Source organism: Chanodichthys erythropterus, chromosome 12 (assembly GCF_024489055.1).
Source record: "Chanodichthys erythropterus isolate Z2021 chromosome 12, ASM2448905v1, whole genome shotgun sequence".
In the NCBI taxonomy this organism is placed as follows: Eukaryota; Metazoa; Chordata; class Actinopteri; order Cypriniformes; family Xenocyprididae; genus Chanodichthys; species Chanodichthys erythropterus.
In genome coordinates, this window is record NC_090232.1 from 24685036 (window position 1) to 24709872 (window position 24837).

The 24837-nt window shown below is 45.0% G+C and overlaps 1 protein-coding gene across 2 annotated transcripts in view; it reads left to right on the forward strand.

Moving 5' to 3' along the window:
• The window catches only part of LOC137031650 (radixin), a 572796-nt gene that overhangs the window by 388744 nt on the left and 159215 nt on the right, over window positions 1-24837 (forward strand). The window contains exon 7 of one of the 2 annotated variants that reach the window (XM_067402756.1): window positions 2922-3018. The exons of the other annotated variant lie outside the window; for it this stretch is intronic. Within the exon in view, the coding sequence (XP_067258857.1) occupies window positions 2922-3018 (97 nt within the window). The remainder of the gene's footprint in view (window positions 1-2921; window positions 3019-24837) is intronic. 2 annotated transcript variants of the gene reach the window in all.

Sequence of the window (24837 nt, forward strand, 5' to 3'; positions counted from 1 at the left end):
GTTCCCATGAGAGAACAGGGTGTTCGCATTCTCAACTATCTAGACGACTGGCTCATTCTAGCACAGTCTCGGGATCAGTTGTGCGAACACAGGGACTTGGTGCTCAGTCACCTCAGCCAGTTGGGGCTTCGGGTCAACTGGGAAAAGAGCAAACTCGCCCCAGTGCAGAGGATCTCTTTTCTCAGTATGGAGTTGGATTCGGACGAACAGATAGCACGCCTCACAGAGGAACGTGCTCGGTCGGTGTTGAACTGCCTGAATACGTTCAACGGCAGGAGAGCGGTCCCACTGAAGTTCTTTCAGAGGCTCCTGGGGCATATGGCGGCTGCAGCGGCTGTACCACCGCTCGGTCTGCTTCATATGAGACCGCTTCAGCACTGGCTTCACGGCCGAGTCCTGAGATGGGCGTGGCAACGCGGCACGTTCTGGGTGCCAATCACTCAGGAGTGCCACCGAACCTTCAGTCCGTGGTCGGACCCTTTGTTTCTCCAGGCAGGAGTGCCCCTAGAACAAGTGTCCCGGCATGCTGTGGTTTTCACAGATGCTTCTGCCACCGGCTGGGGTGCCACGTACAACGGGCATGCAGTCTCAGGGGTTTGGACGGGACCCCATCTGCATTTGCACATCAATTGCCTCGAGTTGCTGGCAGTACGCCTTGCTCTGAGCCGCCTCAAAGGCCAGCTTCGGGGCAAGCATGTACTGGTCCGTACGGACAACACTGCGACCGTTGCGTACATCAACCGTCAAGGTGGTCTACGCCCCCGTCGCATGTCGCAACTCGCCCGCCATCTCCTCCTGTGGAGTCGGAAGCATCTGAGGTCGCTTCGCGCCATTCATGTTCCCGGTGTGCTCAACCGTGTGGCCGACGAGCTGCGCTGCCAGCAGAGTGGCTACTCCACCCCCAGGTGGTTCAGCTGATCTGGAGAGAATTCGGAGAGGCTCAGGTAGACCTGTTTGCCTCACCAGAAACCTCCCACTGCCAGTTGTTTTACTCTCTGACAGAGGGGACACTCGGGACAGATGCACTGGCTCACAGCTGGCCCCGGGCCTGTGCAAATATGCGTTTCCCCCAGTGAGCCTACTTGCACAGACCCTGTGCAAAGTCAGGGAGGACGAGGAGCAGGTCTTGTTAGTTGCGCCTTACTGGCCCAACCGGACCTGGTTCCCAGAACTCTCTCTCCTCGCGACAGCCCCTCCCTGGCCCATCCCTCTGAGGAAAGACCTCCTTTCTCAGAGACGGGGCACTCTTTGGTACGGAGGTTCTAGGTGATTTACCCCCTGAGGTACTTAACACCATCACTTCGGCACGTGCACTGTCTACGAGACGTGCTTACGCCTCAAAGTGGAACCTGTTCGTCGAGTGGTGCTCTTCTCGCCGAGAAGACCCCCGAAGATGCTCGATCAGAGTCATGCTTTCCTTCTTGCAGCAAGGGTTGGAGCGTAGGCTGTCCCCCTCCACCCTCAAAGTCCATACTGCTGCTATCTCCGCTTACCACGACCACATAGATGGCAAATCTGTTGGTCAGCACGACCTGGTCATCAGGTTCCTTAGGGGGGCGAGACGGTTAAATCCTCCTCGTCCCCCCTCCATACCCTCTTGGGACCTCACTCTGGTGCTGAGAGCACTTCAGATTGCTCCCTTTGAGCCTTTGCTGTCAGCAGACTTAAAGATTCTGTCTATGAAGACTTTGCTGCTGGTGGCATTGGCCTCCATCAAGAGGGTAGGGGACCTGCAGTCATTTTCGGTCGACGAATCGTGCCTAGAGTTCGGGCCGGGTGACAGCCACATGGTACTGAGACCCCGGCCTGGCTATGTGCCCAAGGTTCCTACCACTCCCTTCAGGGATCAGGTGGTGAGCCTGCAAGCGCTGCCCTCGGAGGAGGCAGACCCAGCCCTGGCTTTGCTCTGTCCAGAGAAACCAAAGACAGTTACTGAGTTTTTGAAATGAGCGCATGCGTAAGAACAACCCCTCTCCTTCGAAGGAACACCTCCCAAAACTCGTAAACACTCGTACTGGAACACGAGTGTTTACCACAGGCATTCGCTGTGTTGTGTTAGTGGATTCATTATGTCGGACTCACCACAGGTAACTCATAATCTGCAGTTGTTACTCCTGTTTCCGGACATAAACATTGCATGCGGCGCCTGTGGAATGTGGAAAGTTACTGGAGCGCACAGCCACGCTCATCTCTCACAAGGAACGTCATGGCAGTGATTGACAAGCTAGTGGGCCAATCCGCGCATGTCTCTCACAAGGAATGTCACGGTAGTGATTGACAAGCCAGAGGGCCAATCCACGCACGTCTCTCACAAGGAACGTCACGGCAGTGATTGACAAGCCAGAGGGCCAATCGTTTACGCGATGATCGCGTAAACGATTGGCTGATGTTTTTAAGGCCCTACCTCGTGCACAGATGATGTATATTAATATTATTCCTTTCAGTGCACCTAAAAAAGTATTTTATCAGTTAGTAAAGACAGTTTCAAGTAATATTGCAAATATATATAAAACAAAACATCCTCTTTACCACCTTTAACTAACATGAACTAATCATGAGCAATACATTTTTTTTACTGTATTTGTTAATCTTTGTTATCGTTAGTTAATAAAAATACAGCTGTTCATAGTTTGTTCATGTTAGTTTACAGTGCATTAACTAATGTTAACAAATACAACTCTTGATTTTATTAATTTATTAGTAAATTTTGAAATTAACATTAAAAAGATTAAAAATTCTGTAGAAGTGTAGTTCATTATTAGTTCATGTTAACTAATGTAGTTAACTAATAAGATTTTGGTCATATTGCCCACCCGAACAATTTTCTTCAGCTGGCGGATTTTAACATGATTTCTTTGCATATTGTTGAGTAAATGTATACATGTTCAAGCTTGTTCATCCCTCTCTTGTTATTCTTTAAGGCTTACACCAAAGATTGGTTTCCCATGGAGTGAGATTCGAAACATTTCTTTCAACGATAAGAAGTTTGTCATCAAGCCCATTGATAAAAAAGCACCAGTAAGTATTTTCAGGATTATTCTCTCTGTTTTTATACTACAGCAGTAGTTAAACAAAATTTGGACCACATTTACATGCACATCATTTTGTGATAAGGTCTATATTCGGGCTGAATTGCAAAACAAAGATGTTTATATGCTTCACAGCTACAGGAATATTATAATAATACTATTGGAATATTGGAATGTCCAAGTCATGTGTACATATTTTAAATGCACAATATTTTGCTGCTGTTCTCTTGTGAAAATACTGGAGATGCTCACTTTTTAGGGGTCCAAACACAAAGTTCTAGCACCTTATTACGATGTTCTTATTATTAGGGGTCCAACCCACAACCCTATTGTGTTTGTACTGATTTTCTTCTTCTTTTTCCTCTGAATTAAAAAAAACAACAACTTGAAATACTTAGACTACAGGACATTCTGATTGCACATATTGGGGCGCTACAACAGAAAATCTATACCAATACCCAGATAGCAAAATACACTTGGGCCACTTCTGGTTAGATTCTCACCTGCCAGAGACTTACCTATTGGCCTACTTCCATCTGCCGCACTCGAATCAATCGTGCAAGATGCAGCAGCCATTACCTTGCTGATGCTGCCACAGTCAAGCCAGAATCGGCCTGTCACTAATACGCACAGCGCGCCAGACACAGCTCTCTTTAATTTCTATATCTACTGTACTGTCCTTAATATTTTTGTCCTGTTTTCAAATTCAAATATCTAAATATCTTTAAATCAAGATGCATTTACTTGAGATGGAAATGTAAAATGAATTCTTAAAAATTGATGTTGTGGACACTCCTGGGGGCTGGGTACCTCTCCTTCACACACACACACACACACACACACACATACACGCCTATATTACAAACAGGGGACTACCACTCTACACCCACCAAAAGGGGACTAGTGTTTCTGGTCATTTTGAAGAAAAAAAAAATGACATACAAAATTTTCTTTTAAGGTCTTTTTTAATAATATAACTTCAAATGAGCATTTTTTAATTTTTTTTAAAAATATGCCAAGAGGGGACCTGCAACTCTGACCGATGTCTACCTATCCAACAGGGGACCTCCATAGCCTGCAATGGAGATATGTGTGAACAGTGAACTGGCAGTGAAGTAATTCTGTAACTTTATATAATTATGTAATGTTCACACAGGCACAAGGGATCTGTCACAGACACGTCAGGTTCCAACCTCCACCAATCACAACGCACGCCATCTCCCAAGTACTGATCACCGCCACCTGCACCTCATTACCTCACTCATCATCACCAGTATAAAGCACACACACACACAGCACTACTTGTCCGGTCTCGTTCGCATATACCCAGTGTGATGCTTACCTCAAGGACTTCTCTTCATATACTTACCTGTCTCCAGCGTGTCTCCTTCCCATGGTGTTCCTCGTCTGCTGTGTGTGTGTGTGTTTACACCAACTCCATTGTTCTCGAGCGATCTCCAGTCTTCAGAGTTACTCCAACTACAAAAGAAAGGACAGTAATTATCTCATTCATATCTACTCCACGAATTCCAAGTATCTGTTCACTCACCTGTTTCATCCATTTGCTCTGCTGTGGTTAAATAAACTCTCTACATTACCTATTACGTCTGTGTCCGTCTCCAGTGTACTGTAACAGAAGACCGGACCAATACAGTCAACCCAGCATGAGCCTCCCGGATCCATTTCAGGAGCTGGTGGATACGCTTCGGCGTACATTAACTGTCCATTCTCCACCACCAGCTCCTGATCCAGTTCATTCACCTGCACCAGCGGACACCGGTAGCACTGTCAACATTCCTCCCTCACTGCCTCCGTACGCCAGTCCCATGGCCAAACCGGCGCCCTACTCAGGATCGGCGGAGGATTGCAGCGGATTTCTGGATCACACTGGTCCTGGAGATGCAGCCGCACCTGTACCCGAGTGATACATCTAAAATTGCCTTTGTCATCTTGCAACTCAGCGGTAAAGCGTTAATGTGGGCTGATTCCATCTGGTCACAACAGGGTGCAGTTACGCAATCATTTTCAGCGTTCATCTCTCACTTCCGGGAGGTGTTTGGGAAACCCATCACTGATTCGTCTGCTGGTGAGAAACTTTATAATCTTAAACAAGGATCTATGTCTATCTATGACTATACTTTACAGTTCAGAACGCTTGCTGCAATCAGCGGATGGAATGAACAAGCGCTTATCACCACCTACCGGCAAGGATTGAATACTCGGGTACGGCTGCATCTCGCTGCATGCGAGGATAACATCGGCCTTGAGAAGTTCATCCAGCTTTCCATACGCTGCGCCACTCGCATGCAAGCGTGCATCCAAGAGCACCAGGACCAGTACAACATCAACGTGCCCTCCTGTCGATCCGAACCCGTCAGCACTCCAGAACCAGCCCAAGAACCCATGGAACTAGAACATTCACGATTATCTTCTGAAGAACGACGCCGTCGTCTGACTCTACGTCTCTGTCTCTACTGTGGTGAACCTGGGCATGTCATTGCTACATGCCCCACTAGACCTCCACGACCCCTGGTGAGTGCCATTATTCCCGCTACACATAAAATGAAACCACTTACCACTGTTGTCACTCTTACTGCCGCCAATGTCTCTATTTCAGTGGTCGCGCTCCTCGACTCGGGGTCTGCCGGCAACTTCCTCTCTGGGGCCATCTGTCGTCAACTTCAACTCAAAACCACTCCGTCTCCGACAATCTACAAGATCAACTCTATAACCGGTAGACCCCTCAGTCGTAAGAGCGTGTGTAAAGTGGCTGGACCAGTAACTCTCCAAGTGGGTCTTCTACACCGTGAGGAAGCTCATATGCTGGTTCTGGAGGAATCAACGGCTGACGTGGTTCTGGGGCGCCCCTGGTTGGAGCAGCATAATCCCACCATCTCCTGGAAATCGGGCGAAATCCTGAAGTGGGGCGACACTTGCTTCTCACGTTGCCTGATGGAACTTCCTCTTCCACCATCATCTCCACCTGATCTATCTCTCTGTGCCACTTCCATCGAAAGTCCAATGGAACAACGTTCAGTGGATACCCCCAAGTGTTACGCCCCCTTCAGCGATGTATTCTGTCCACAACGGGCTTCCAATCTGCCTCCACACCGGCCATGGGACTGTGCCATCGACCTGCTTCCGGGTGAACCAGTACCAAAGGGTAAGATATACCCACTTTCCATCCCGGAGGAGAAGGCCATGGAAGACTACATCAAGGAAGCCCTCGCCCAAGGTTACATCAGACCGTCTACTTCCCCTACTGCTTCCAGCTTTTTCTTTGTGGCGAAGAAGGACGGAGGCTTGCGGCCATGTATATATTATCGAGCACGTAACAAAATCACTGTGAAGTTCCGTTATCCCCTTCCTCTCGTCCCAGCAGCCCTGGAACATCTCCGTGGTGCCACTATATTCACCAAACTGGACCTCCGCAGCGCGTACAACCTCATCCGGATACGTGAGGGGGACGAGTGGAAAACCGCCTTTATAACACCTACTGGACACTATGAATACCTCGTCATGCCGTATGGACTGGTCAACGCCCCCTCCGTATTCCAGGACTTTATTCATGAGGTGCTCCGGGAGTTTCTCCACCGATTTGTCCTAGTCTACATCGACGACATTCTCATATACTCCCGGAGCCAGGCCGAACATTGCCAACACGTTGCGGAGGTCCTCAACCGTCTCCGTCAATTCCATCTATTCCTCAAGGCTGAAAAATGTTCATTCCATCAAGATTCCGTTTCATTCCTGGGTTATCACATTGACCACAGTGGCATCCGGATGGACGAGGGGAAGGTGGAATCCATCACTAACTGGCCAGCACCCACAACCATAAAAGAGCTCCAACGATTCCTAGGTTTCTCCAACTTCTACAGAAGATTCATTCAAGGTTACAGTTCTATCACCCATCCACTCACTAGTCTCCTCAGAAATAAACCCAAGTCTCTGTCCTGGACTCCAGCAGCCACCAACGCCTTTGAAAGACTCAAAAAAGCCTTCACCACCGCTCCCTTACTCGTACATCCAGACCCAGAAGAACCCTTCATTGTTGAAGTTTATGCATCAACGACTGGAGTGGGAGCGGTGTTGTCGCAGCAGCAGGGGACACCGAGTAGACTTCATCCATGTGCCTTCTTCTCCCGCAAGCTCAGCCCGGCGGAAGTCAACTACTCCATCGGTGACAGGGAACTTCTAGCAGTCAAACTCTCATTGGAAGAGTGGAGGCATTGGTTGGAGGGTGCTAAACATGCTTTCCTGGTGTTAACAGATCACAAGAACCTCGAATACCTTCGGTCTGCCAAGAGACTTAACCCCAGACAAGCCCGCTGGGCTATGTTTTTCTCCCGTTTCAATTATACAATCTCATACCGTCCAGGGACTAAGAACGTTAAAGCGGATGCTCTCTCCAGACTCCATGCTCCTGAGGAACAAACTGAGGAACCTGAACCTATCATCCCAAGCTCCCTCATAGTAAGTCCCATCACTTGGTCCGAGGAGACGATCCCCTCCTCCAATGCCTCCACAAACCCTCCACCGCGCTGTCCACCAGGCTTGCTCTACCTACCACGGACACGTCGCACTCCCACCATTCACTCGGCTCACACGTCACTTGGTACTGGTCACCCGGGGGTCAATGAAACCCTCTCGTTGCTAAAAGAACGCTTCTGGTGGCCGGGAATGGCTTCTGATGTCAGAAGGTACGTGCGGAGCTGTAGGGAGTGCGCCATTTCCAAGTCACCTCGTCATCTGCCATCTGGAAAACTCCTTCCTCTGCCCGTTCCAGAACGCCCATGGTCACACCTAGGAGTGGACTTCATAACCGATCTCCCTGCTTCAGACGGTAATACCACCATCCTAGTTGTAGTTGATCGTTTTTCTAAATCCTGTCGTCTCATTCCACTCCCAGGATTACCAACTGCCATGGAGACAGCCGAAGTATTCTTCAATCAAGTTTTCAGTTACTTCGGAATACCAGAGGACATTGTTTCCGACCAAGGCCCACAGTTCATATCGAGAGTGTGGAGATCTTTCTTCTCTCTCCTAGGTGTGGCCGTTAGCCTGACATCCGGCTATCACCCCCAGTCGAACGGGCAGACGGAAAGGAAGGTACAGGAAATAGGCCGCTTCCTACGTACCTTCTGTCACGACCACCAGGACTCCTGGAACCAGTTCCTGGGTTGGGCCGAGTACGCTCAAAACTCCTTCAAGCAGTCTACTACAGGACTTACTCCGTTCCAGTGCGTACTCGGCTTCCAACCCCCACTGTTCCCCTGGGATGGGGAACCCTCCAACATTCCAGCTGTGGATTACTGGTTCCGGGAGAGCGAGAGGGTCTGGGACTCAGCTCACCATCAGTTGCAACGAGCCCTACGCAGACGCAGGATGGTAGCCGACCTTCGACGATCTGACACCCCTGTCTTCCAACCTGGTCAGTTGGTCTGGCTATCTACGAGGGACATCAGAATGCGTCTGCCCTGCAAAAAGCTTTGTCCCAGGTTCATTGGCCCATTCCCCATCATCAAGCAGGTCAACCCCGTCACATACCAACTTCAACTGCCACAAGGGTATCGTATACACCCCACTTTTCATGTGTCACTACTCAAGGCTCACTACCCTTCTGTTTCCCCCACAGGACCTGACGTGGTTCCCGCCGAACCCCCCCTTCCACTCATCCTGGAGGACGGAACTGCCTACGAGGTTCACGAGATCTTGAACTCCCGACGTCGTGGTGGCCAACTTGAATATCTGGTGGATTGGGAAGGATATGGTCCAGAGGAACGTTCCTGGGTCCCAAGGAACGACATCTTAGATCCCAGTTTACTCCAAACCTTTTACGACAATCACCCTGAGAAGCCGGCACCGCGGGGTAGAGGACGTCCACCACGGCGTCGGGGTTCTCGGCCCTCAGGAGCGGGCCGTGGAGGGGGGGGTACTGTCACAGACACGTCAGGTTCCAACCTCCATCAATCACAACGCACGCCATCTCCCGAGTACTGATCACCGCCACCTGCACCTCATTACCTCACTCATCATCACCAGTATAAAGCACACACACACACAGCACTACTTGTCCGGTCTCGTTCGCATATACCCAGTGTGATGCTTACCTCAAGGACTACTCTTCATATACTTACCTGTCTCCAGTGTGTCTCCTTCTCATGGTGTTCCTCGTCTGCTGTGTGTGTGTGTGTTTACACCAACTCCATTGTTCTCCAGCGATCTCCAGTCTTCAGCGTTACTCCAACTACAAAAGAAAGGACAGTAATTATCTCATTCATATCTACTCCACGAATTCCAAGTATCTGTTCACTCACCTGTTTCATCCATTTGCTCTGCTGTGGTTAAATAAACTCTACATTACCTATTACGTCTGTGTCCGTCTCCAGTGTACTGTAACCGGATCACAGTAGGCATAAACATACACAATATACAAATAAATAAAAGAATGACCAAACCATCAGTTATTAAAAATTTTAAACGTTGAATTGCTTGAGGAAAAACCATTTGAATCAGTTTTAAATACAACGGGGGAAAAAATACAGTCAGTCAGATGGCAACAGTTCAAAAGCTAATGTTTTGGACATTACAGAAGAGTATTTTCTTTAAGAAATGTATTCTCTGTTGTGGCTTCATACAGTATATGATCAGTCTACATATCCCATTTAAGCTTATTGTCAAGTATACCAAGATATTTATAATTTTGGACTGATTGTACTGGCTGCCTATTAATTAAAAAATAATTTATGCGCTCTAAAATTAATAGACATTTCCTTTGTTTTGGAGATGTTTAGAGTGAGATTTGATTTCTTGCACCAATTTAAAAAGATTGAGGACTGGACTGTGTTCCTCCTGCCCATCATACTGTATAAGAGACTCACTAGCCATGTTTCCACTGTTGAGCAAAAAACTTCAAATCTTACTGCATTAACCCTTTGATGCACAAGCTATGAAAACCCCTTCTAATGCGCAACATGGGTCAAAAATTACCCGTATTCATTTCCTATGTAATTTAAATCATGGTTGAGTGTTTCTTTGCTGAATCTTTGAAAGAAATGTATTTTATCATTAATTTATTCCAGGTATTCCTTAAATATCTTGTTTTTGATTGACAAAAATCATTATGTTCATTTTTTCTTTCTTACTTTATAAACAAACACAGTTTTTGTCTGTCTACATCAATTTTACACACATGGGTCAAAAATGACCCGTATTCATTTCCTATGTAATTTCAGTCATGACTAAGTGTTTCTTCGCTGAATCTTTGAAAGAAATGTATTTTGTCATTTATTTATTCCAGGTATTCCTTAAATATCTTGTTTTTGATTTTAACAAATCATTGTGTTTATTTTTTCTTTCTTTTTTTCATAAACAAACACAGGTTTTGTATTTCTACATCAATTTTACACACATGGGTCAAAAATTATCCATATAGAAACCTTTGCAAATTTTCGCAAGAAGGAACATATTTACTGCAGACAACTGTTCATCCGCCACACATTTCATGTCTCAACATGGCTGCTTTTGTATATTTGATGGATGAAAGACATATTATATTTCATATAATAGGCTGTATATTATATTTCATAATTTGTATTTTTTGTCATAAACCAATGCTACTGGTCACCTTTTACATCTATCAGTGTTCCTGAAAAGTAACAGTTTTGAACAAGGTTTCTGTCCAACAGTGAAAATATATAATAAGTGTATCGATCAACAGTGATTTTGAATTTCTTTATCTAGAGTGTTAATGGCTGGTCCTCAACAGAACTGAGGTGGATGATGACATCACTGTAAAAAAAGCTGAAAGTGTACTTTGCGAACAGTCAAACGCAATTTAAATGTGTATGTGCAGGGTTGCACATACACAGTTACAGAAATCCGGCGGAAATTATAAAAAGTTACAAAAATCTGTATGCTGACCCTCACGTACACATAAAAAGTGAAGTATACGTTGGCCTTTAGAAAGGTAATGACACACACATTCAAAAAAATTCATTCAAAAAGAAAGGAAAAATTAAAATAAGGATTTGGTTATTGAGTAATAGATGGAATAATGAATGATAAAATTAATTTATTGTAATATATGCGATATAGAAAATAACTTATTCGGGTCACTTTTGACTCGTTGTATTTGTCCAAAACTGTTACATTTCAGGAACGCTGACAGACATAAAGGATGACCAATTGCATTGATTTATGACAAAAAATAAAAAATTACGAAATATATAACCTAATATATTAAATATAATAAGACTTACATACATCAAATATACAAAAGTAGCCTTGTTAAGATGTAAAATGTGTGGCAGATGAACAGTTGTCTGCAGTAAATATGTTCCTACTTGCAAAAATTTGCAAATCTTAAAGATTTCTATATGGGTCATTTTTTTGTCATTTTTTATGTGTGTAAAATTGATGTAGAAACTGTGTTTGTTTATAAAGTAAGAAAGAAAAATAAACATAATTATTTGTAGAAAATCAAAAACAAGATATTTAAGTAATACCTGAAATAAATAAATGATAAAATAAATTTCTTTCAAAGATTCAGCGAAGAAACACTCAGTTATGACTGAAATTACATAGGAAATGAATACGGGTCATTTTTGACCCATGTGTGTAAAATTGATGTAGACAGACAAAAACTGTTTGTTTATAAAGTAAGAAAGAAAAAATGAACATAATGATTTTTTACAATCAAAAACAAGGTATTTAAGGAATACCTGGAATAAATGAATGATAAAATACATTTCTTTTAAAGATTCAGCAAAGAAACACTCAACCATGATTGAAATTACATAGGAAATTAATACGGGTCATTTTTTACCCATGTTGCGCATTAGAAGGGTAGTGATACAAAAATTATTTTTATTAAAAAAGTAAGAAAGAAAAAATTAAAATGAGGATTTGTGATGATCAAAAACAAGTTAATTGAGGAATACCTGGAATACTGAATGATTAAAATAATTTCTTGCAAAGATATAGAAAATAAAAACTCAGCCGGGTCATTTTTGACCCATGTTGTGCATCAAAGGGTTAAAAAATCCTCAGTTGGCTCAATTAAATTATGTGAACTGAACACTGGCACTTCATTTCTTAAACCAACCAAAGATTTTCAATGAAACAATCAACATAAAAAAATAATTTTGACCTAAAAAAAAAAAAAAAAAAAAGAAATCTTATTACAGTGTATTTTTTATGGCAAGAACTAAGTTCAAAGGTTTAAATCTAGCAGAAACAGGTATAAGGTAACAATTGCAGGTCACCATTTTATCAGGTTAGTGATTATATTAAACAAATGGATACTGGTCCCCTGTTAGATGGTGTGAAATGATCTGGTTGCTTTGCCAGTTCTTCATTTTCATTCATTTTGACCTTAAAAATCAAGAATAGTGTATTTTAATAACAAGAATAGGTTTTTTAGTGTTCTTATGAACATTGCTGCTACATTCAAAGATATACAGAATACAAAATATTGCTAAATATAAAGGTATAAATATAAAAATATTATTTAACATCACTGAACCAACCTACCAATTTCAACAAAACTAGGCTTTATGGGTTAAATCAAGCAGAAATAGCTCTTTAAAGGAACACTCCACTTTTTTTGAAAATAGGCTCATTTTCCAACTCCCCTAGAGTTAAACAGTTGAGTTTTACCGTTTTCGAATCCATTCAGCCGATCTCCGGTTCTGGCGGTACCACTTTTAGCATAGCTTAGCATAGTTCATTGAATCTGATTAGACCGTTAGCATCGCGCTTAAAAATGACCAAAGAGTTTTGATATTTTTCCTATTTAAAACTTGACTCTTCTGTAGTTAAATCGTGTACTAAGACCGACAGAAAATGAAAAGTTGCTATTTTCTAGGCTGATATGGCTAGGAACTATACTCTCATTCAGGCGTAATAATCAAGGAACTTTGCTGCCGTATCATGGCTGCAGCAGGCGCAATGATATTACGCAGCGTCTCTCACAAACGTCTCCATGGTTGCAAGGCACGTTCCCTGTGCAAGCAGGGGCTCACGGGCGCTGCGTAATATCATTGCACTGCTGCAGCCATGGAACGGCAGCAAAGTTCCTTGATTATTATATAATTTAAATTGAATAAAAAAAATATTGTATCACATACTGCATATATTTATGACAAGAACTGGTGTATTAGTGTTGTTATGAACATTGCTATTATATTCAGAGATATGAACTATTGTTATATATAAAGGCAACTAAACAGGTGTAGCACTTTACCATCTAACAGGGGACCATTGTCCTTTTGTGTAGTGAAATTACTACAACATGTACATGCTGCTGCTGCTTAACTATCATTTACACTTTAACTTTAGAAATGGTAACATCTAAATTAACTTTTTAAATTTTGTTCAATTCAAAAATATTACCACTTTATACAGTGAATAGTGATTCTGTGAATCTCAAAATGACTGTCAGAGTCCCCTGTTAGATGGTAAACTGTGACACCTGTTTGACTGATTTGCCATTTCTTACCATCACAAACACACTGTAAAGATTTTGGAGGTCAGATCTCAAAATTTTATGTTGACTTAATTGAAATATATGAAGTATGGATGTTCATTTTGCATGTCACCCACCCCACCCCCACTGACAGGTGATGCTTGTTACCCAATCATTATCCATTAACTGACAAGATTAGAATGTTATATTACAATTAAATTAGAATAGATATGTGTCTGTGACTCATTATAGTTTTTTTTTTTTTTTTAACAATTGCTAAGACGAGGGCTTGACAATAACACCCGCTAACCCACCAAATGCGGGATAGATTTCAGCTTTGGTGGGTTAGCGGGTGTTATTGTCAAGCCCTCATCAAAGTGTCAGTATATTGTGTACATGCATTAAATGTTTCTATGTCATTTATGTTAATCAAACAACAAAAGATAAATAAATATTAAATAAACCTACTGTATCTGAAAAATAGTTTAGGCTATTTAATTTACTATTGTATTTGTAATTTGCTAAATTGCTTCTTTGTTCTTTTTTATATAGCCTAATAAAAATAACTTACACAATTATAAAATGTATCATATTATGGTCATATTACACACCCCTTGCCTACCCGTACATACCACCTGATATACCATGTAGGCCTAGTCTTGATTTAGGTGGTTAATCTGCATTTGAAAGTTTGAAAGGGTTTTAAATCTAGCTAATCAAGTAAAATTACTCAAGATCAAGTAATTTTAGCATGGCAAAGTCAACTTTAATCATATAAAATGTAATTTCCCAACAGCAAAATTATGGCCAGTGAAAATTCTGAGTGGCTAGAAACTTTGGAAAACCACTAGCCACAGTGGCTGGTGAGCAAAAAAGTTAATGTCAAGCCCTGGCTAGGTCACTTTTCAAAACTCTTCACTCAGTTCTCCAAACCAGCTTTCAGCTTCACAGCAGTTAATTTCACATTCAGAATGCACTAAAACCACCAAAACACTTAAATTATGTCTCAAATCATGTCATTTTTTTTTTTTTTTTTTTTTTTTTGCTGTTCAAAATTGACTGCAGTTTGTTACAATGTTCATGTTTACATTAGTGTACAAAATTATTTCTTTATTAAGTTTCCCCTTTTGTATAAATGATGAAAATGATGAAAGACTGTTCAGCTACACTTAATTGTTTTGATAGTATTTAATTTTTTTTGGAATATATTTCAATATGATACTACTGTAGAAATGTTGAAAAATTTTTGTCTAAATAATAACTGCGTGAATAATTATGAAATGTGTCCTATAGTGATTGAAAAAAACTGTAATAGCAGCTGTAAATGTGCCCTTATTTATCATTCAAAATTAGTGTTAAACACATTTACACAAACACACATAGATGGTCAAAGTATCACTGCCTCTATAGGATCGTTCACACCACCATCCTGAGTGACTAAAGACACAGAATGATAATATGCAGTGAGAAAGTCACAGATACTAAAAACTTAATGAGTTAAACTCTTTTTGTTTAAGATATAATTTAAAACCGTGGTCTAAAGATTGAATTATTTGGCCATAACTCATTATTATCCTTGATATTCTAAACATAGGTAATTTTGTGTGTATTTAGAATTGAGCTTGCGGCACCAACCCCCACTGACAATTTACATTTCAATAGGCTTCAAAAACCAGTTTTGTCACAGGTGAGGTACAGGCCAAAAGAGCTTACTAACTACAAATACTGTTACCAATGTCTAAGAATCTGTGGAACTTCACAAATAAACTAAAGAAGATTCTGGGATTTACCCAAATTAAATTAAAAAACAGTTTTACCACCGCTAGGATGCATTTCTGTTTAGGATAACTGAGTGAAGGGTTTTGAAAAATTACCTAACCAGCTTTCAGCTTCACAGAAGTCAATTTCACATTCAAAATGCACTAAATATACCAAAAACACTTAATGTATGTCTCAATTCTTCATAAGACTCGCAAAAGTTCCCCCCAACAAACACACTTTGTCACTCATAAAACAAAACAACAACAACAAAACAGGAGCATTACACAATGTTTTCTTTTGTACTTCTTTACAAAACAAAAATAACATATATTATAATTCACAGTAGTTTATGTTACATAATCCATGTTAAATTAAATGGTGATGAAACAAAGACTAACACTTGTGTAGGTGTTCAGCTTACATATAATTATTTTGATTGTATTTGTTGTTTTTTAGATTCAGAATATATATCAATATGGTGTTACTGTAGAAATGTAGCAAATTTCAGTCTTACTCGTTTTTGTGTTGTGTTAGGTCTTGTATTTATGTTAAACAGTTTTGTAAAGAGTATGTAAGCATGTGTAAATTGGCCTGTATAGAACATAAAGCTTTGGTGATGTTTGTGTCTAAGTGAGCAATGAATTGTATGTTACATGAAAAAAAATTATTTGTCATGTAACAAACTGCAGTGAATTATAAACAGTAAAAAGTGTCAATCTTGTTTTGTAAAGAAATTTTACAAACGAAAACGTCTCGGTTACATAGGTAACCCTCGTTCCCTGAAGGAGGGAACGGAGACGTACGTCGGACAGACCGACGAATAGGAATCTCGCTAGAGAGGCCAATCTACTTCGAGTGTAAATAAACGAGCCAATGCACATTGGCATGCAATCATATGCATCAGCTGCTTGCCTCGCAGCGCGGGTATATAATGAGCAGCAGGTGCGTTGCATCTTCAGGTTTTCGCTGAGGAGCCGAACCCAGCAGGCGGCAGCATCAGCAGGACAACGCCTGTGGCGACGGGACGTACGTCTCCGTTCCCTCCTTCAGGGAACGAGGGTTACCTATGTAACCGAGACGTTTCCATTCAGTCGGTCACGTTCGACGTACATCGGACGGACTGACGAATAGGAATCCCTACCAAAGCGCCACAGGAGCTGCCCTCTTCCAGCGCTCTGTCGTGAGCCACCTGAACCCCCTTGCCTAAGGACGGTGGGACCAGGCTCACGCAGAGAGGGTCGATCACTGTTGTTCCCAAAACCCACTCAGTGCGACAATTGGATAACGCTGGGAAAGCGTAGCCTTACATGCGATAAGGAACGCTGCGGAAGCCATATCCTTCCCCGAAGGAGTCATATGGATAAGTACATATGGACTAACCTTGTAGGTTGTACAACATATGGAAGAACTGGGGTGACTCCACTCGGTGAGAGATGGGTTCTCCCAGAGGGAAAGACACGGGCTTCGTTTAGGAGCAGCCGTGGAAAATCCATATGGGATCCCTGTAGGGTCACACATATGGAACCCAGCCTAAATCCGGTTCTCAAGGATACAACGGAGTATAGGCCTGGTGCCAGACGCTCCGCCACGTCGGCTGCCGAAGGGTAACCGGAGGACTCAACAGGGTCTGCCCGTAGGGACTCTCTGGAGAATAGAATGCGCATGTAGCGCAGCAAGCCGACACTAAGCCGGGGCCTCTCCGTGCCTCTGACCTGAGGCGAGAACACGGGAGGAGACCGGCTCGACACGAAGGCTATAGTATCTAGCGAACGTGTTAGGTGTCGCCCAGCCCGCAGCTCTACAAATGTCTGTTAGCGAGGCGCCATGAGCCAGTGCCCAGGAGGAAGCCACACCTCTCGTGGAGTGGGCATGCAACCTGAGCGGGCAGGGCACGCCCTGAGCTTGGTAAGCCAGGGCGATGACATCCACTATCCAGTGGGCCATCCTCTGATTGGAGACAGCCTTTCCCTTCTGATGGCCTCCGTAACAGACAAAGAGCTGGTCTGAGGTCCTGAAGCTTCGAGTTCTGTCTATGTACAGTCGCAAGGCGCAAACTGGACAGAGCAAAGCCAGGGCTGGGTCTGCCTCCTCCGAGGGCAGCGCTTGCAGTCTCACTACCTGGTCCCTGAAGGGGGTGGTAGGAACCTTGGGCACATAGCCAGGCCGGGGTCTCAGTACCACGATTCGTCGACCGAAAATGACTGCAGGTCCCCTACCCTCTTGATGGAGGCCAATGCCACCAGCAGCAAAGTCTTCATAGAGAGAATCTTTAAGTCTGCTGACAGCAAAGGCTCAAAGGGAGCAATCTGGAGTGCTCTGAGCACCAGAGTAAGGTCCCAAGAGGGTATGGAGGGGGGGCGAGGAGGATTTAACCGTCTCGCCCCCCTAAGGAACCTGATGACCAGGTCGTGCTGACCAACAGATTTGCCATCTATGTGGTCATGGTAAGCGGATATGGCAGCAGTATGGACTTTGAGGGTGGAGGGGGACAGCCTACGCTCCAACCCTTGCTGCAAGAAGGAAAGCACGACTCCGATCGAGCATCTTCGGGGGTCTTCTCGGCGAGAAGAACACCACTCGACGAACAGGTTCCACTTCGAGGCGTAAGCACATCTCGTAGACAGTGCACGTGCCGAAGTGATGGTGTTAAGTACCTCAGGGGGTAAGTCACCTAGAACCTCCGCGTCCAGACCTCTGGAAACTCCATGTCTGGTCCCTGGACGGGACGCGGAGGTTCTAGGTGACTTACCCCCTGAGGTACTTAACACCATCACTTCGGCACGTGCACTGTCTACGAGATGTGCTTACGCCTCGAAGTGGAACCTGTTCGTCGAGTGGTGTTCTTCTCGCCGAACAGGTGAGCCCAAAGAGTGCCCCGTCTCTGAGAGAGGAGGTCCTTCCTCAGAGGGATGGGCCAGGGAGGGGCTGTCGCGAGGAGTGAGAGTTCTGGGAACCAGGTCCGGTTGGGCCAGTAAGGCACAACTAACAAGACCTGCTCCTCGTCCTCCCTGACTTTGCACAGGGTCTGTGCAAGTAGGCTCACTGGGGGAAACGCATATTTGCGCAGGCCCGGGGCCAGCTGTGAGCCAGTGCATCTGTCCCGAGTGTCCCCTCGGTCAGAGAGTAAAACAACTGGCAGTGGGGATTTCTGGTGAGGCAAACAGGTCTACCTGAGCCTCTCCGAACTCTCTCCAGATCAGCTGAACCACCTGGGGGTGGAGTCGGCACTCTCCTGGCAGCGCAGCTCGTGATAGCTCGTCGGCCACACGGTTGAGCACACCGGGGACATGAATGGCGCGAAGCGACCTCAGATGCTTCCGACTCCACAGGAGGAGATGGCGGGCGAGTTGCGACATGCGACAGGAGCGTAGACCACCTTGACGGTTGATGTACGCAACGGTCGCAGTGTTGTCCGTACGGACCAGTACATGCTTGCCCTGAAGCAGGCCTTTGAGGCGGCTCAGAGCAAGGCGTACTGCCAGCAACTCGAGGCAATTGATGTGCCAATGCAGATGGGGTCCCGTCCAAACCCCTGAGACTGCATGCCCGTTGTACGTGGCACCCCAGCCGGTGGCAGAAGCATCTGTGAAAACCACAGCATGCCGGGACACTTGTTCTAGGGGCATTCCTGCCCGAAGAAACAAAGGGTCCGACCACGGACTGAAGGTACGGCGGCACTCCTGAGTGATTGGCACCCGGAACGTGCCGCGTTGCCACGCCCATCTCGGGACTCGCCCGTGAAGCCAGTGCTGAAGCGGTCTCATATGAAGCAGACCGAGCGGTGTTACAGCCGCTGCAGCCGCCATATGCCCCAGGAGCCTCTGAAAGAACTTCAGTGGGACCGCTGTCTTGCCAACACCGACCGAGCACGTTCCTCTGTGAGGCGTGCTATCTGTTCGACCGAATCCAACTCCATACCGAGAAAAGAGATCCTCTGCACTGGGGCGAGTTTGCTCTTTTCCCAGTTGACCCGAAGCCCCAACTGGCTTAGGTGACTGAGCACCAAATCCCTGTGTTCGCACAACTGATCCCGAGACTGTGCTAGGATGAGCCAGTCGTCTAGATAGTTGAGAATGCGAACACCCTGTTCTTTCATGGGAACAAGGGCTCCCTCCACGACTTTCGTGAAGACGCGGGGAGACAGGGCCAGCCCGAAGGGTAGGAATCTGTACTAATATGCTCGACCTTCGAACGCGAATCTCAGGAATGTCCTGTGTCGCGGAAGAATCGAAACATGGAAGTATGCGTCCTTCAGGTCAATCGCTGCAAACCAATCTCGAGGACGGGTGCACTCGAAAATGCGTTTCTGCGTGAGCATTTTGAACGGTAGCTTGTGAAGGCTCCGATTCAAAACTCGCAGGTCCAAGATCAAAGACTGCTTTTCTTGGGTACAATGAAGTAGGGGCTGTAGAACCCCGACCTCAAATCGGCTGGAGGGACCGGCTCTATCGCGTCCTTCGCCAGTAGGACTGCGATTTCCGCACGCAGAACAGGGGCATCGGCATCTTTCACTGTTGTGAAGAGGATGCCCCTGAACTTGGGGGGGCGCCGGGCGAACTGAATCGCATAGCTGAGCCTGATGGTCCGAAGGAGCCAGCGAGACGGACTGGGGAGCGCTAGCCAGGCTCCCAGAGACCGCGCAAGCGGCACCAAGGGGACCACCGGCGTACCCGCCGCGGGGCAGCGAGGTGGAACGCAGGGACGCGGCCCGGGAGGCTCTCTGTGTGAGGCGGCCCGAAGCGGGGTCACAGTGTGCTGTGCAACACTTACCTGCTTCCACGGGTGGACAGAGGGAGCAGTCGAGATTTTGCCTACCTGCTGCTCGCTGCTGTCCGCTGGCGACAGAAGAGGTGGATGAGAGTGGTGAGGTTCTAGCCCTCCAACTGCTCTCCGAGCCCTCTTCGGACCCGGAGATAGAGGAAACTGCTCTTTTATTGAAAATTTGGGTACCGCTGGCCCAACGGCGGAACAAAAAGGGGAAACAAAAGATTCTCCACCCGGCCCTCCTCCGGGGGAAGGAGCGGTGCAGTCACCACCTCCTGAAGAGCAGTCCCGTCCATCTCCGGGTCGCCCGTCCTAGGGCCGCTTGGACTTGGCCTTGCCACCCTTCTTCTTAGGGAGTGGCTGGACGGGCTGGGCACCCCGCCCGCGACCGGCTCCACGACGCCGCTTGGATGGAGGCTGCTGCTGCTGGGGCGTGGGAGCGGGGGCGGCTGCAGGGGGGCGCCCTCGGCGACGGGCAGTCTGAGGTGCCGCCGGCGGTGGAGGTGCAGCAGCTGACCGCCTCGGCAGGATGTGACTGATGGCCTCTGACTGCTTATGTACAGCCGAGAACTGTTGGGCAAAGTTCTCGACCGCGTCGCCGAAGAGGCCGGTCTGGGACACGGGGGAATTTAGAAACCTGACTTTGTCGGTATCCCTCATGTCCGCAAGACACAGCCAGAGATGGCGTTCCTGGACCACCATGGTGGACATCGCACGACCCACTGGCCGTGTCGTAACCTTCGTCGCTCGAAGCGCGAGGTCCGTCGCGGCACGAATTTCTTGTAGAACTTGCGGATCGTGACCACCCTCGTGCAGGTCCTTCAGTGCCTTGGCCTGATGGACCTGCAACAATGCCATAGCGTGTAAGGCGGATGCGGCTTCCCCACAGGCCTGATAAGCCTTGCCGGTAAGATCCGACAAGTACTTACAGGCCCGGGAAGGGAGAGACGGCTCCCCCCGCCAGGTGGAGTTAGGGCACAGTTGCATAGCAACGGCCCGTTCCACAGGGGGTATGCGCGTATACCCTTAGCCGCTCCACCATCAAGGGTGGTGAGGGAGGAGGACCCACCGACACGGCTTCGGGCAGTAAAAGGTGCCGTCCACGTTCCAGTGAGCTCTTCATGCACCTCCGAGAAGAAAGGCACTGTGGTGGGGGGCCGAGAACCAGCCCTTGCAACCCCGAGATACCAATCATCCAACCTCGAGGGCTCGGGACACGGTGGAGGGTTCCACACAAGCCCGACCCTGTTGGCGGCCCGGGAAAGCATAGCCATCATTTCCGGGTCTGAATCGGGCACAGTTGTCACTCCCGAGGGAGGCAGCTGCGCCGAATCGTCATCCCCAGAAGCGTCAGGCTCACCCTCCGATGCAGCGATCGACATCCGGTCGTCTTGGGGAGCTCCGAAGGATACGGATGGTACACACCTCTGGGGTGGTCCACCACGTTCCCCCGGCAGCTCTACTGGCTGCGGAGCGCAAGAGGGGTGAGGGTTCCTAGGGGGTTGGTTCCCCGAAGGAAACGCGCTCACCGTGATCCTCAAGTCACCAGCCCTGCCGCCCGAAGCAACCCTCTGAGGAGGATTGGAACGAGGCGTCGGGACCGGGACTCCACCCCTTTGCAGAAAGTGGAGTCTCGACCGCAGCTCCGCGACGGTCATCACGCTGATTACAGCTTTTGCTCAAATAAAAAAGGCAAAGAAAAACAAAGGAGAAATCGGCCCCGCTGCTGCGCTGTCCGCCTGCACCGCAACCAAGAGACGTCTCGAAGAGCAGACTCGTTCACACTCGTGCTTTCAGTAGCTATCTTCTTCAGTGTTGAGAAGGTTTGGCTCCGAAGCGAAAAGCTGAAGATGCAACGTACCTGCTGCTCATTATATACCCGCGCTGCGAGGCAAGCAGCTGATGCATATGATTGCATGCCAATGTGCATTGGCTCATTTAGTTACACTCGAAGTAGATTGGCCTCTCTAGCGAGATTCCTATTCGTCGGTCTGTCCGACGTACGTCGAACGTGACCGACTGAATGGGAACATTGTGTAATGCTCCTGTTTTTTGACAAAGTTACAAAGTGTGTTTGTTGGGGGAAACCTTTTCTAGTCTTGTGAAGAATGACATGATTTGACACATAAATTAAGTATTTTAGTAGTTTTAGTAGTAGTGCATTTTGAATTTGAGATTAACTGTTGTGAAGCTGAAAGAAATGTGTCCTAGCGGTGGTAAAAATTGTTTTAATTTAATTTGGGTAAATCCCAGCACCTTCTCTTGTTTATTTGAGAAGTTCCACAGGTTCTTTGACATTGGTAACAGTATAGGTAGTTAGTGAGCTTGTTTGTCTGTACCTCACCAGTGATAAACTGGCCTTTTTGAAACCTAGTGTATTGAAATGTAAAGCGGGGACAGCGGGGGTAGTGCACTCAACACAATCCAAACCCAATCCTGAATACACATGAAATTACCTATGTTAAAATATCAAGGATGAGTTATGGCCAAATCATTCAATTTTTTGACTACAGTTTTAAATGGTCTTTTAAACAAAGAGAGTTTTTTTGACTCATTATTTTTTTAGTTTTGTCTGTGTGAATTTCTCACTGCATCCAAACCTTTAAGTTGATTTGGAGCTTTTTCAAAAATTATCTATGCTATCATGTCTGCTATTTCATAAAGAAACCTTGCTGCAATTTATGCAGCACTGCAACACTAAAGAACTTGTAGTGTCTTATTCACCCAGTACACCAAACCAACTTTTTAGCTTCACAGCGATTAATTTCATATTCAAATACACTAAAACTACCAAAACACATAATTTCTCAAATCAAGTTTTTCAAGAACACTAGCAAAAGTTTCACCCAACAAACACACTGTGTCATTCATAAAACACTATCGACAGGCATTATACAATATTTGTTTGCCGTTTTCTGCTGTTCAGAATTCACTGCAATTTTTTTACATGCTGTTACAGTAAAATTGTTCCTCCTAGGTTTCCCCTTGTGTATAGACAGTGACTAAAGAAAATTTTCTAGCCATAAATGTTTTTTTTTCTGGCCATGAAACAATCAGTAATGACACCAACATTTTAGATACCAGTGAAGATTTAAAATTCTCTATTTCAATTTTTATGTTTTATGTTGATTATTGCATCTAAGTCTTAAACAGTTGGCTCAAATTAAATTAAATTTTAAAGTTGATCTGAAACTAAAAATTAATTGAGCCAACTGACAATTTTGCAGCAATGCTGAAGTCAATATAAAATTTGGAGATCTTGATTGATTTACTTGATTGATTTACTTTATTAATCCCCAAAAGTGGAAATTCAGTCTGACCTCCAAAATCTTTACAGTGTGTTTGTGATGGCAAGAAATGACAAAGCAACCATCACACTTTACCATCTAACAGGGGACTCTAACAGAGTCAATGTGTTTAACAGAATGACTGTTCATTATATAAAGTGATGACCTGCAATTGTTACCTTAAAGTGCTACTTCTGCTTGATTTTACCCCTAAAACATTGTTGTGTTGGTATATACTGATTTGTGTTCATTGGTTTATTGACCACGGTTAGTTTGTTGATGTTAAGTAATATTTTGATGTGAAAAAAATTAGTTAGTTTACCTTTTTAGGTTAACATTTTTTATTCATCATTCTATGCCCAATTTCACACAAATTAAAGTGTACATGATGAAGTTCAGAAGCAGCAGCATGTGCATGTTATAGTGATTTTACTACACAAAAGGACACTGGTCCCCTGTTAGATGGTAAAATGCAACCCCTGTTTGGTTGCCTTTACAACCTTTATATCCTTGCCCTTATTTTGGATCAAAACTCAGTTTTATGTTGATTTCATTGAAAATCCTCAGTTGGATCCTCAGAAAAAAAAAAAAAAAAGTTCAGAAACAGATGTCGCAATGCATAATCTAACAGGGGTCCAAAGGCATTTTGGATAATCATATCAATATTCACTGTATAAAGTGGTCACCTGCATTTGTTACATTAAAGAGCTATTTCTGCTTGATTTAACCAATAAAACTTGGTTTTGTTGTTATAAATGAATGTATTCAGGTTGGTTCATCAAGTTTAGTAACTGACTTAACAAAATTAGTTAATTTGCCAATAACAGGTTAAACAGCCAAACAGATCTGGCAATTTACCATCTAACAGGGGACTAAAGGTTGCCTAGAAAATCCAGCCTCACCACTGTACCAGCGGATGAGTCTGGTCGGCCATTGAATCAATTCGATTTCTAGGGTGGAGCAAATCTGAGCAAACAAGAAGCGGAGTAAACCAATCAGAGAAGGGCAGATATGATGTTAGCAAAGTGGCAAGAGAATCAACAGCGAAAAGTAAATAATTAATGTGTTTTTGGTCATTTAAAACCGAATTCACGGCTGAATAGAATGGACTCTCAGGTCTCCCATGCGCAGTCTTTGTTGATATTGAAGGGACTTTCGCCGCACTAGAGTGACCCTGTTTGTGTCACTGAAATAAACAAATCTGATTGCACGGTACGTTTTGGAGTTGACTCGAATCGCGACGGAGGGCAGACTGACCAGACTGATATATCTTGTAGATATATATCAGTCTGGCCTTGCAAGACTAAAGGCATTTTGTTTAATCAAATCAATATTCACTGTATAAAGTGATGACCCGCAACTGTTACCTTAAAGAGCAATTTCTTCTTGATTTAAAACAAAACTTAGTTTTGTTGGTATAAACTGATGTATTTGGTTTGGTTCATTGATGTTAAATAATATTTTTGATTTGAACAAAATATGTTAATTTAGATGTTATTATTTTTATTCATCATTCAATGCCCAATTC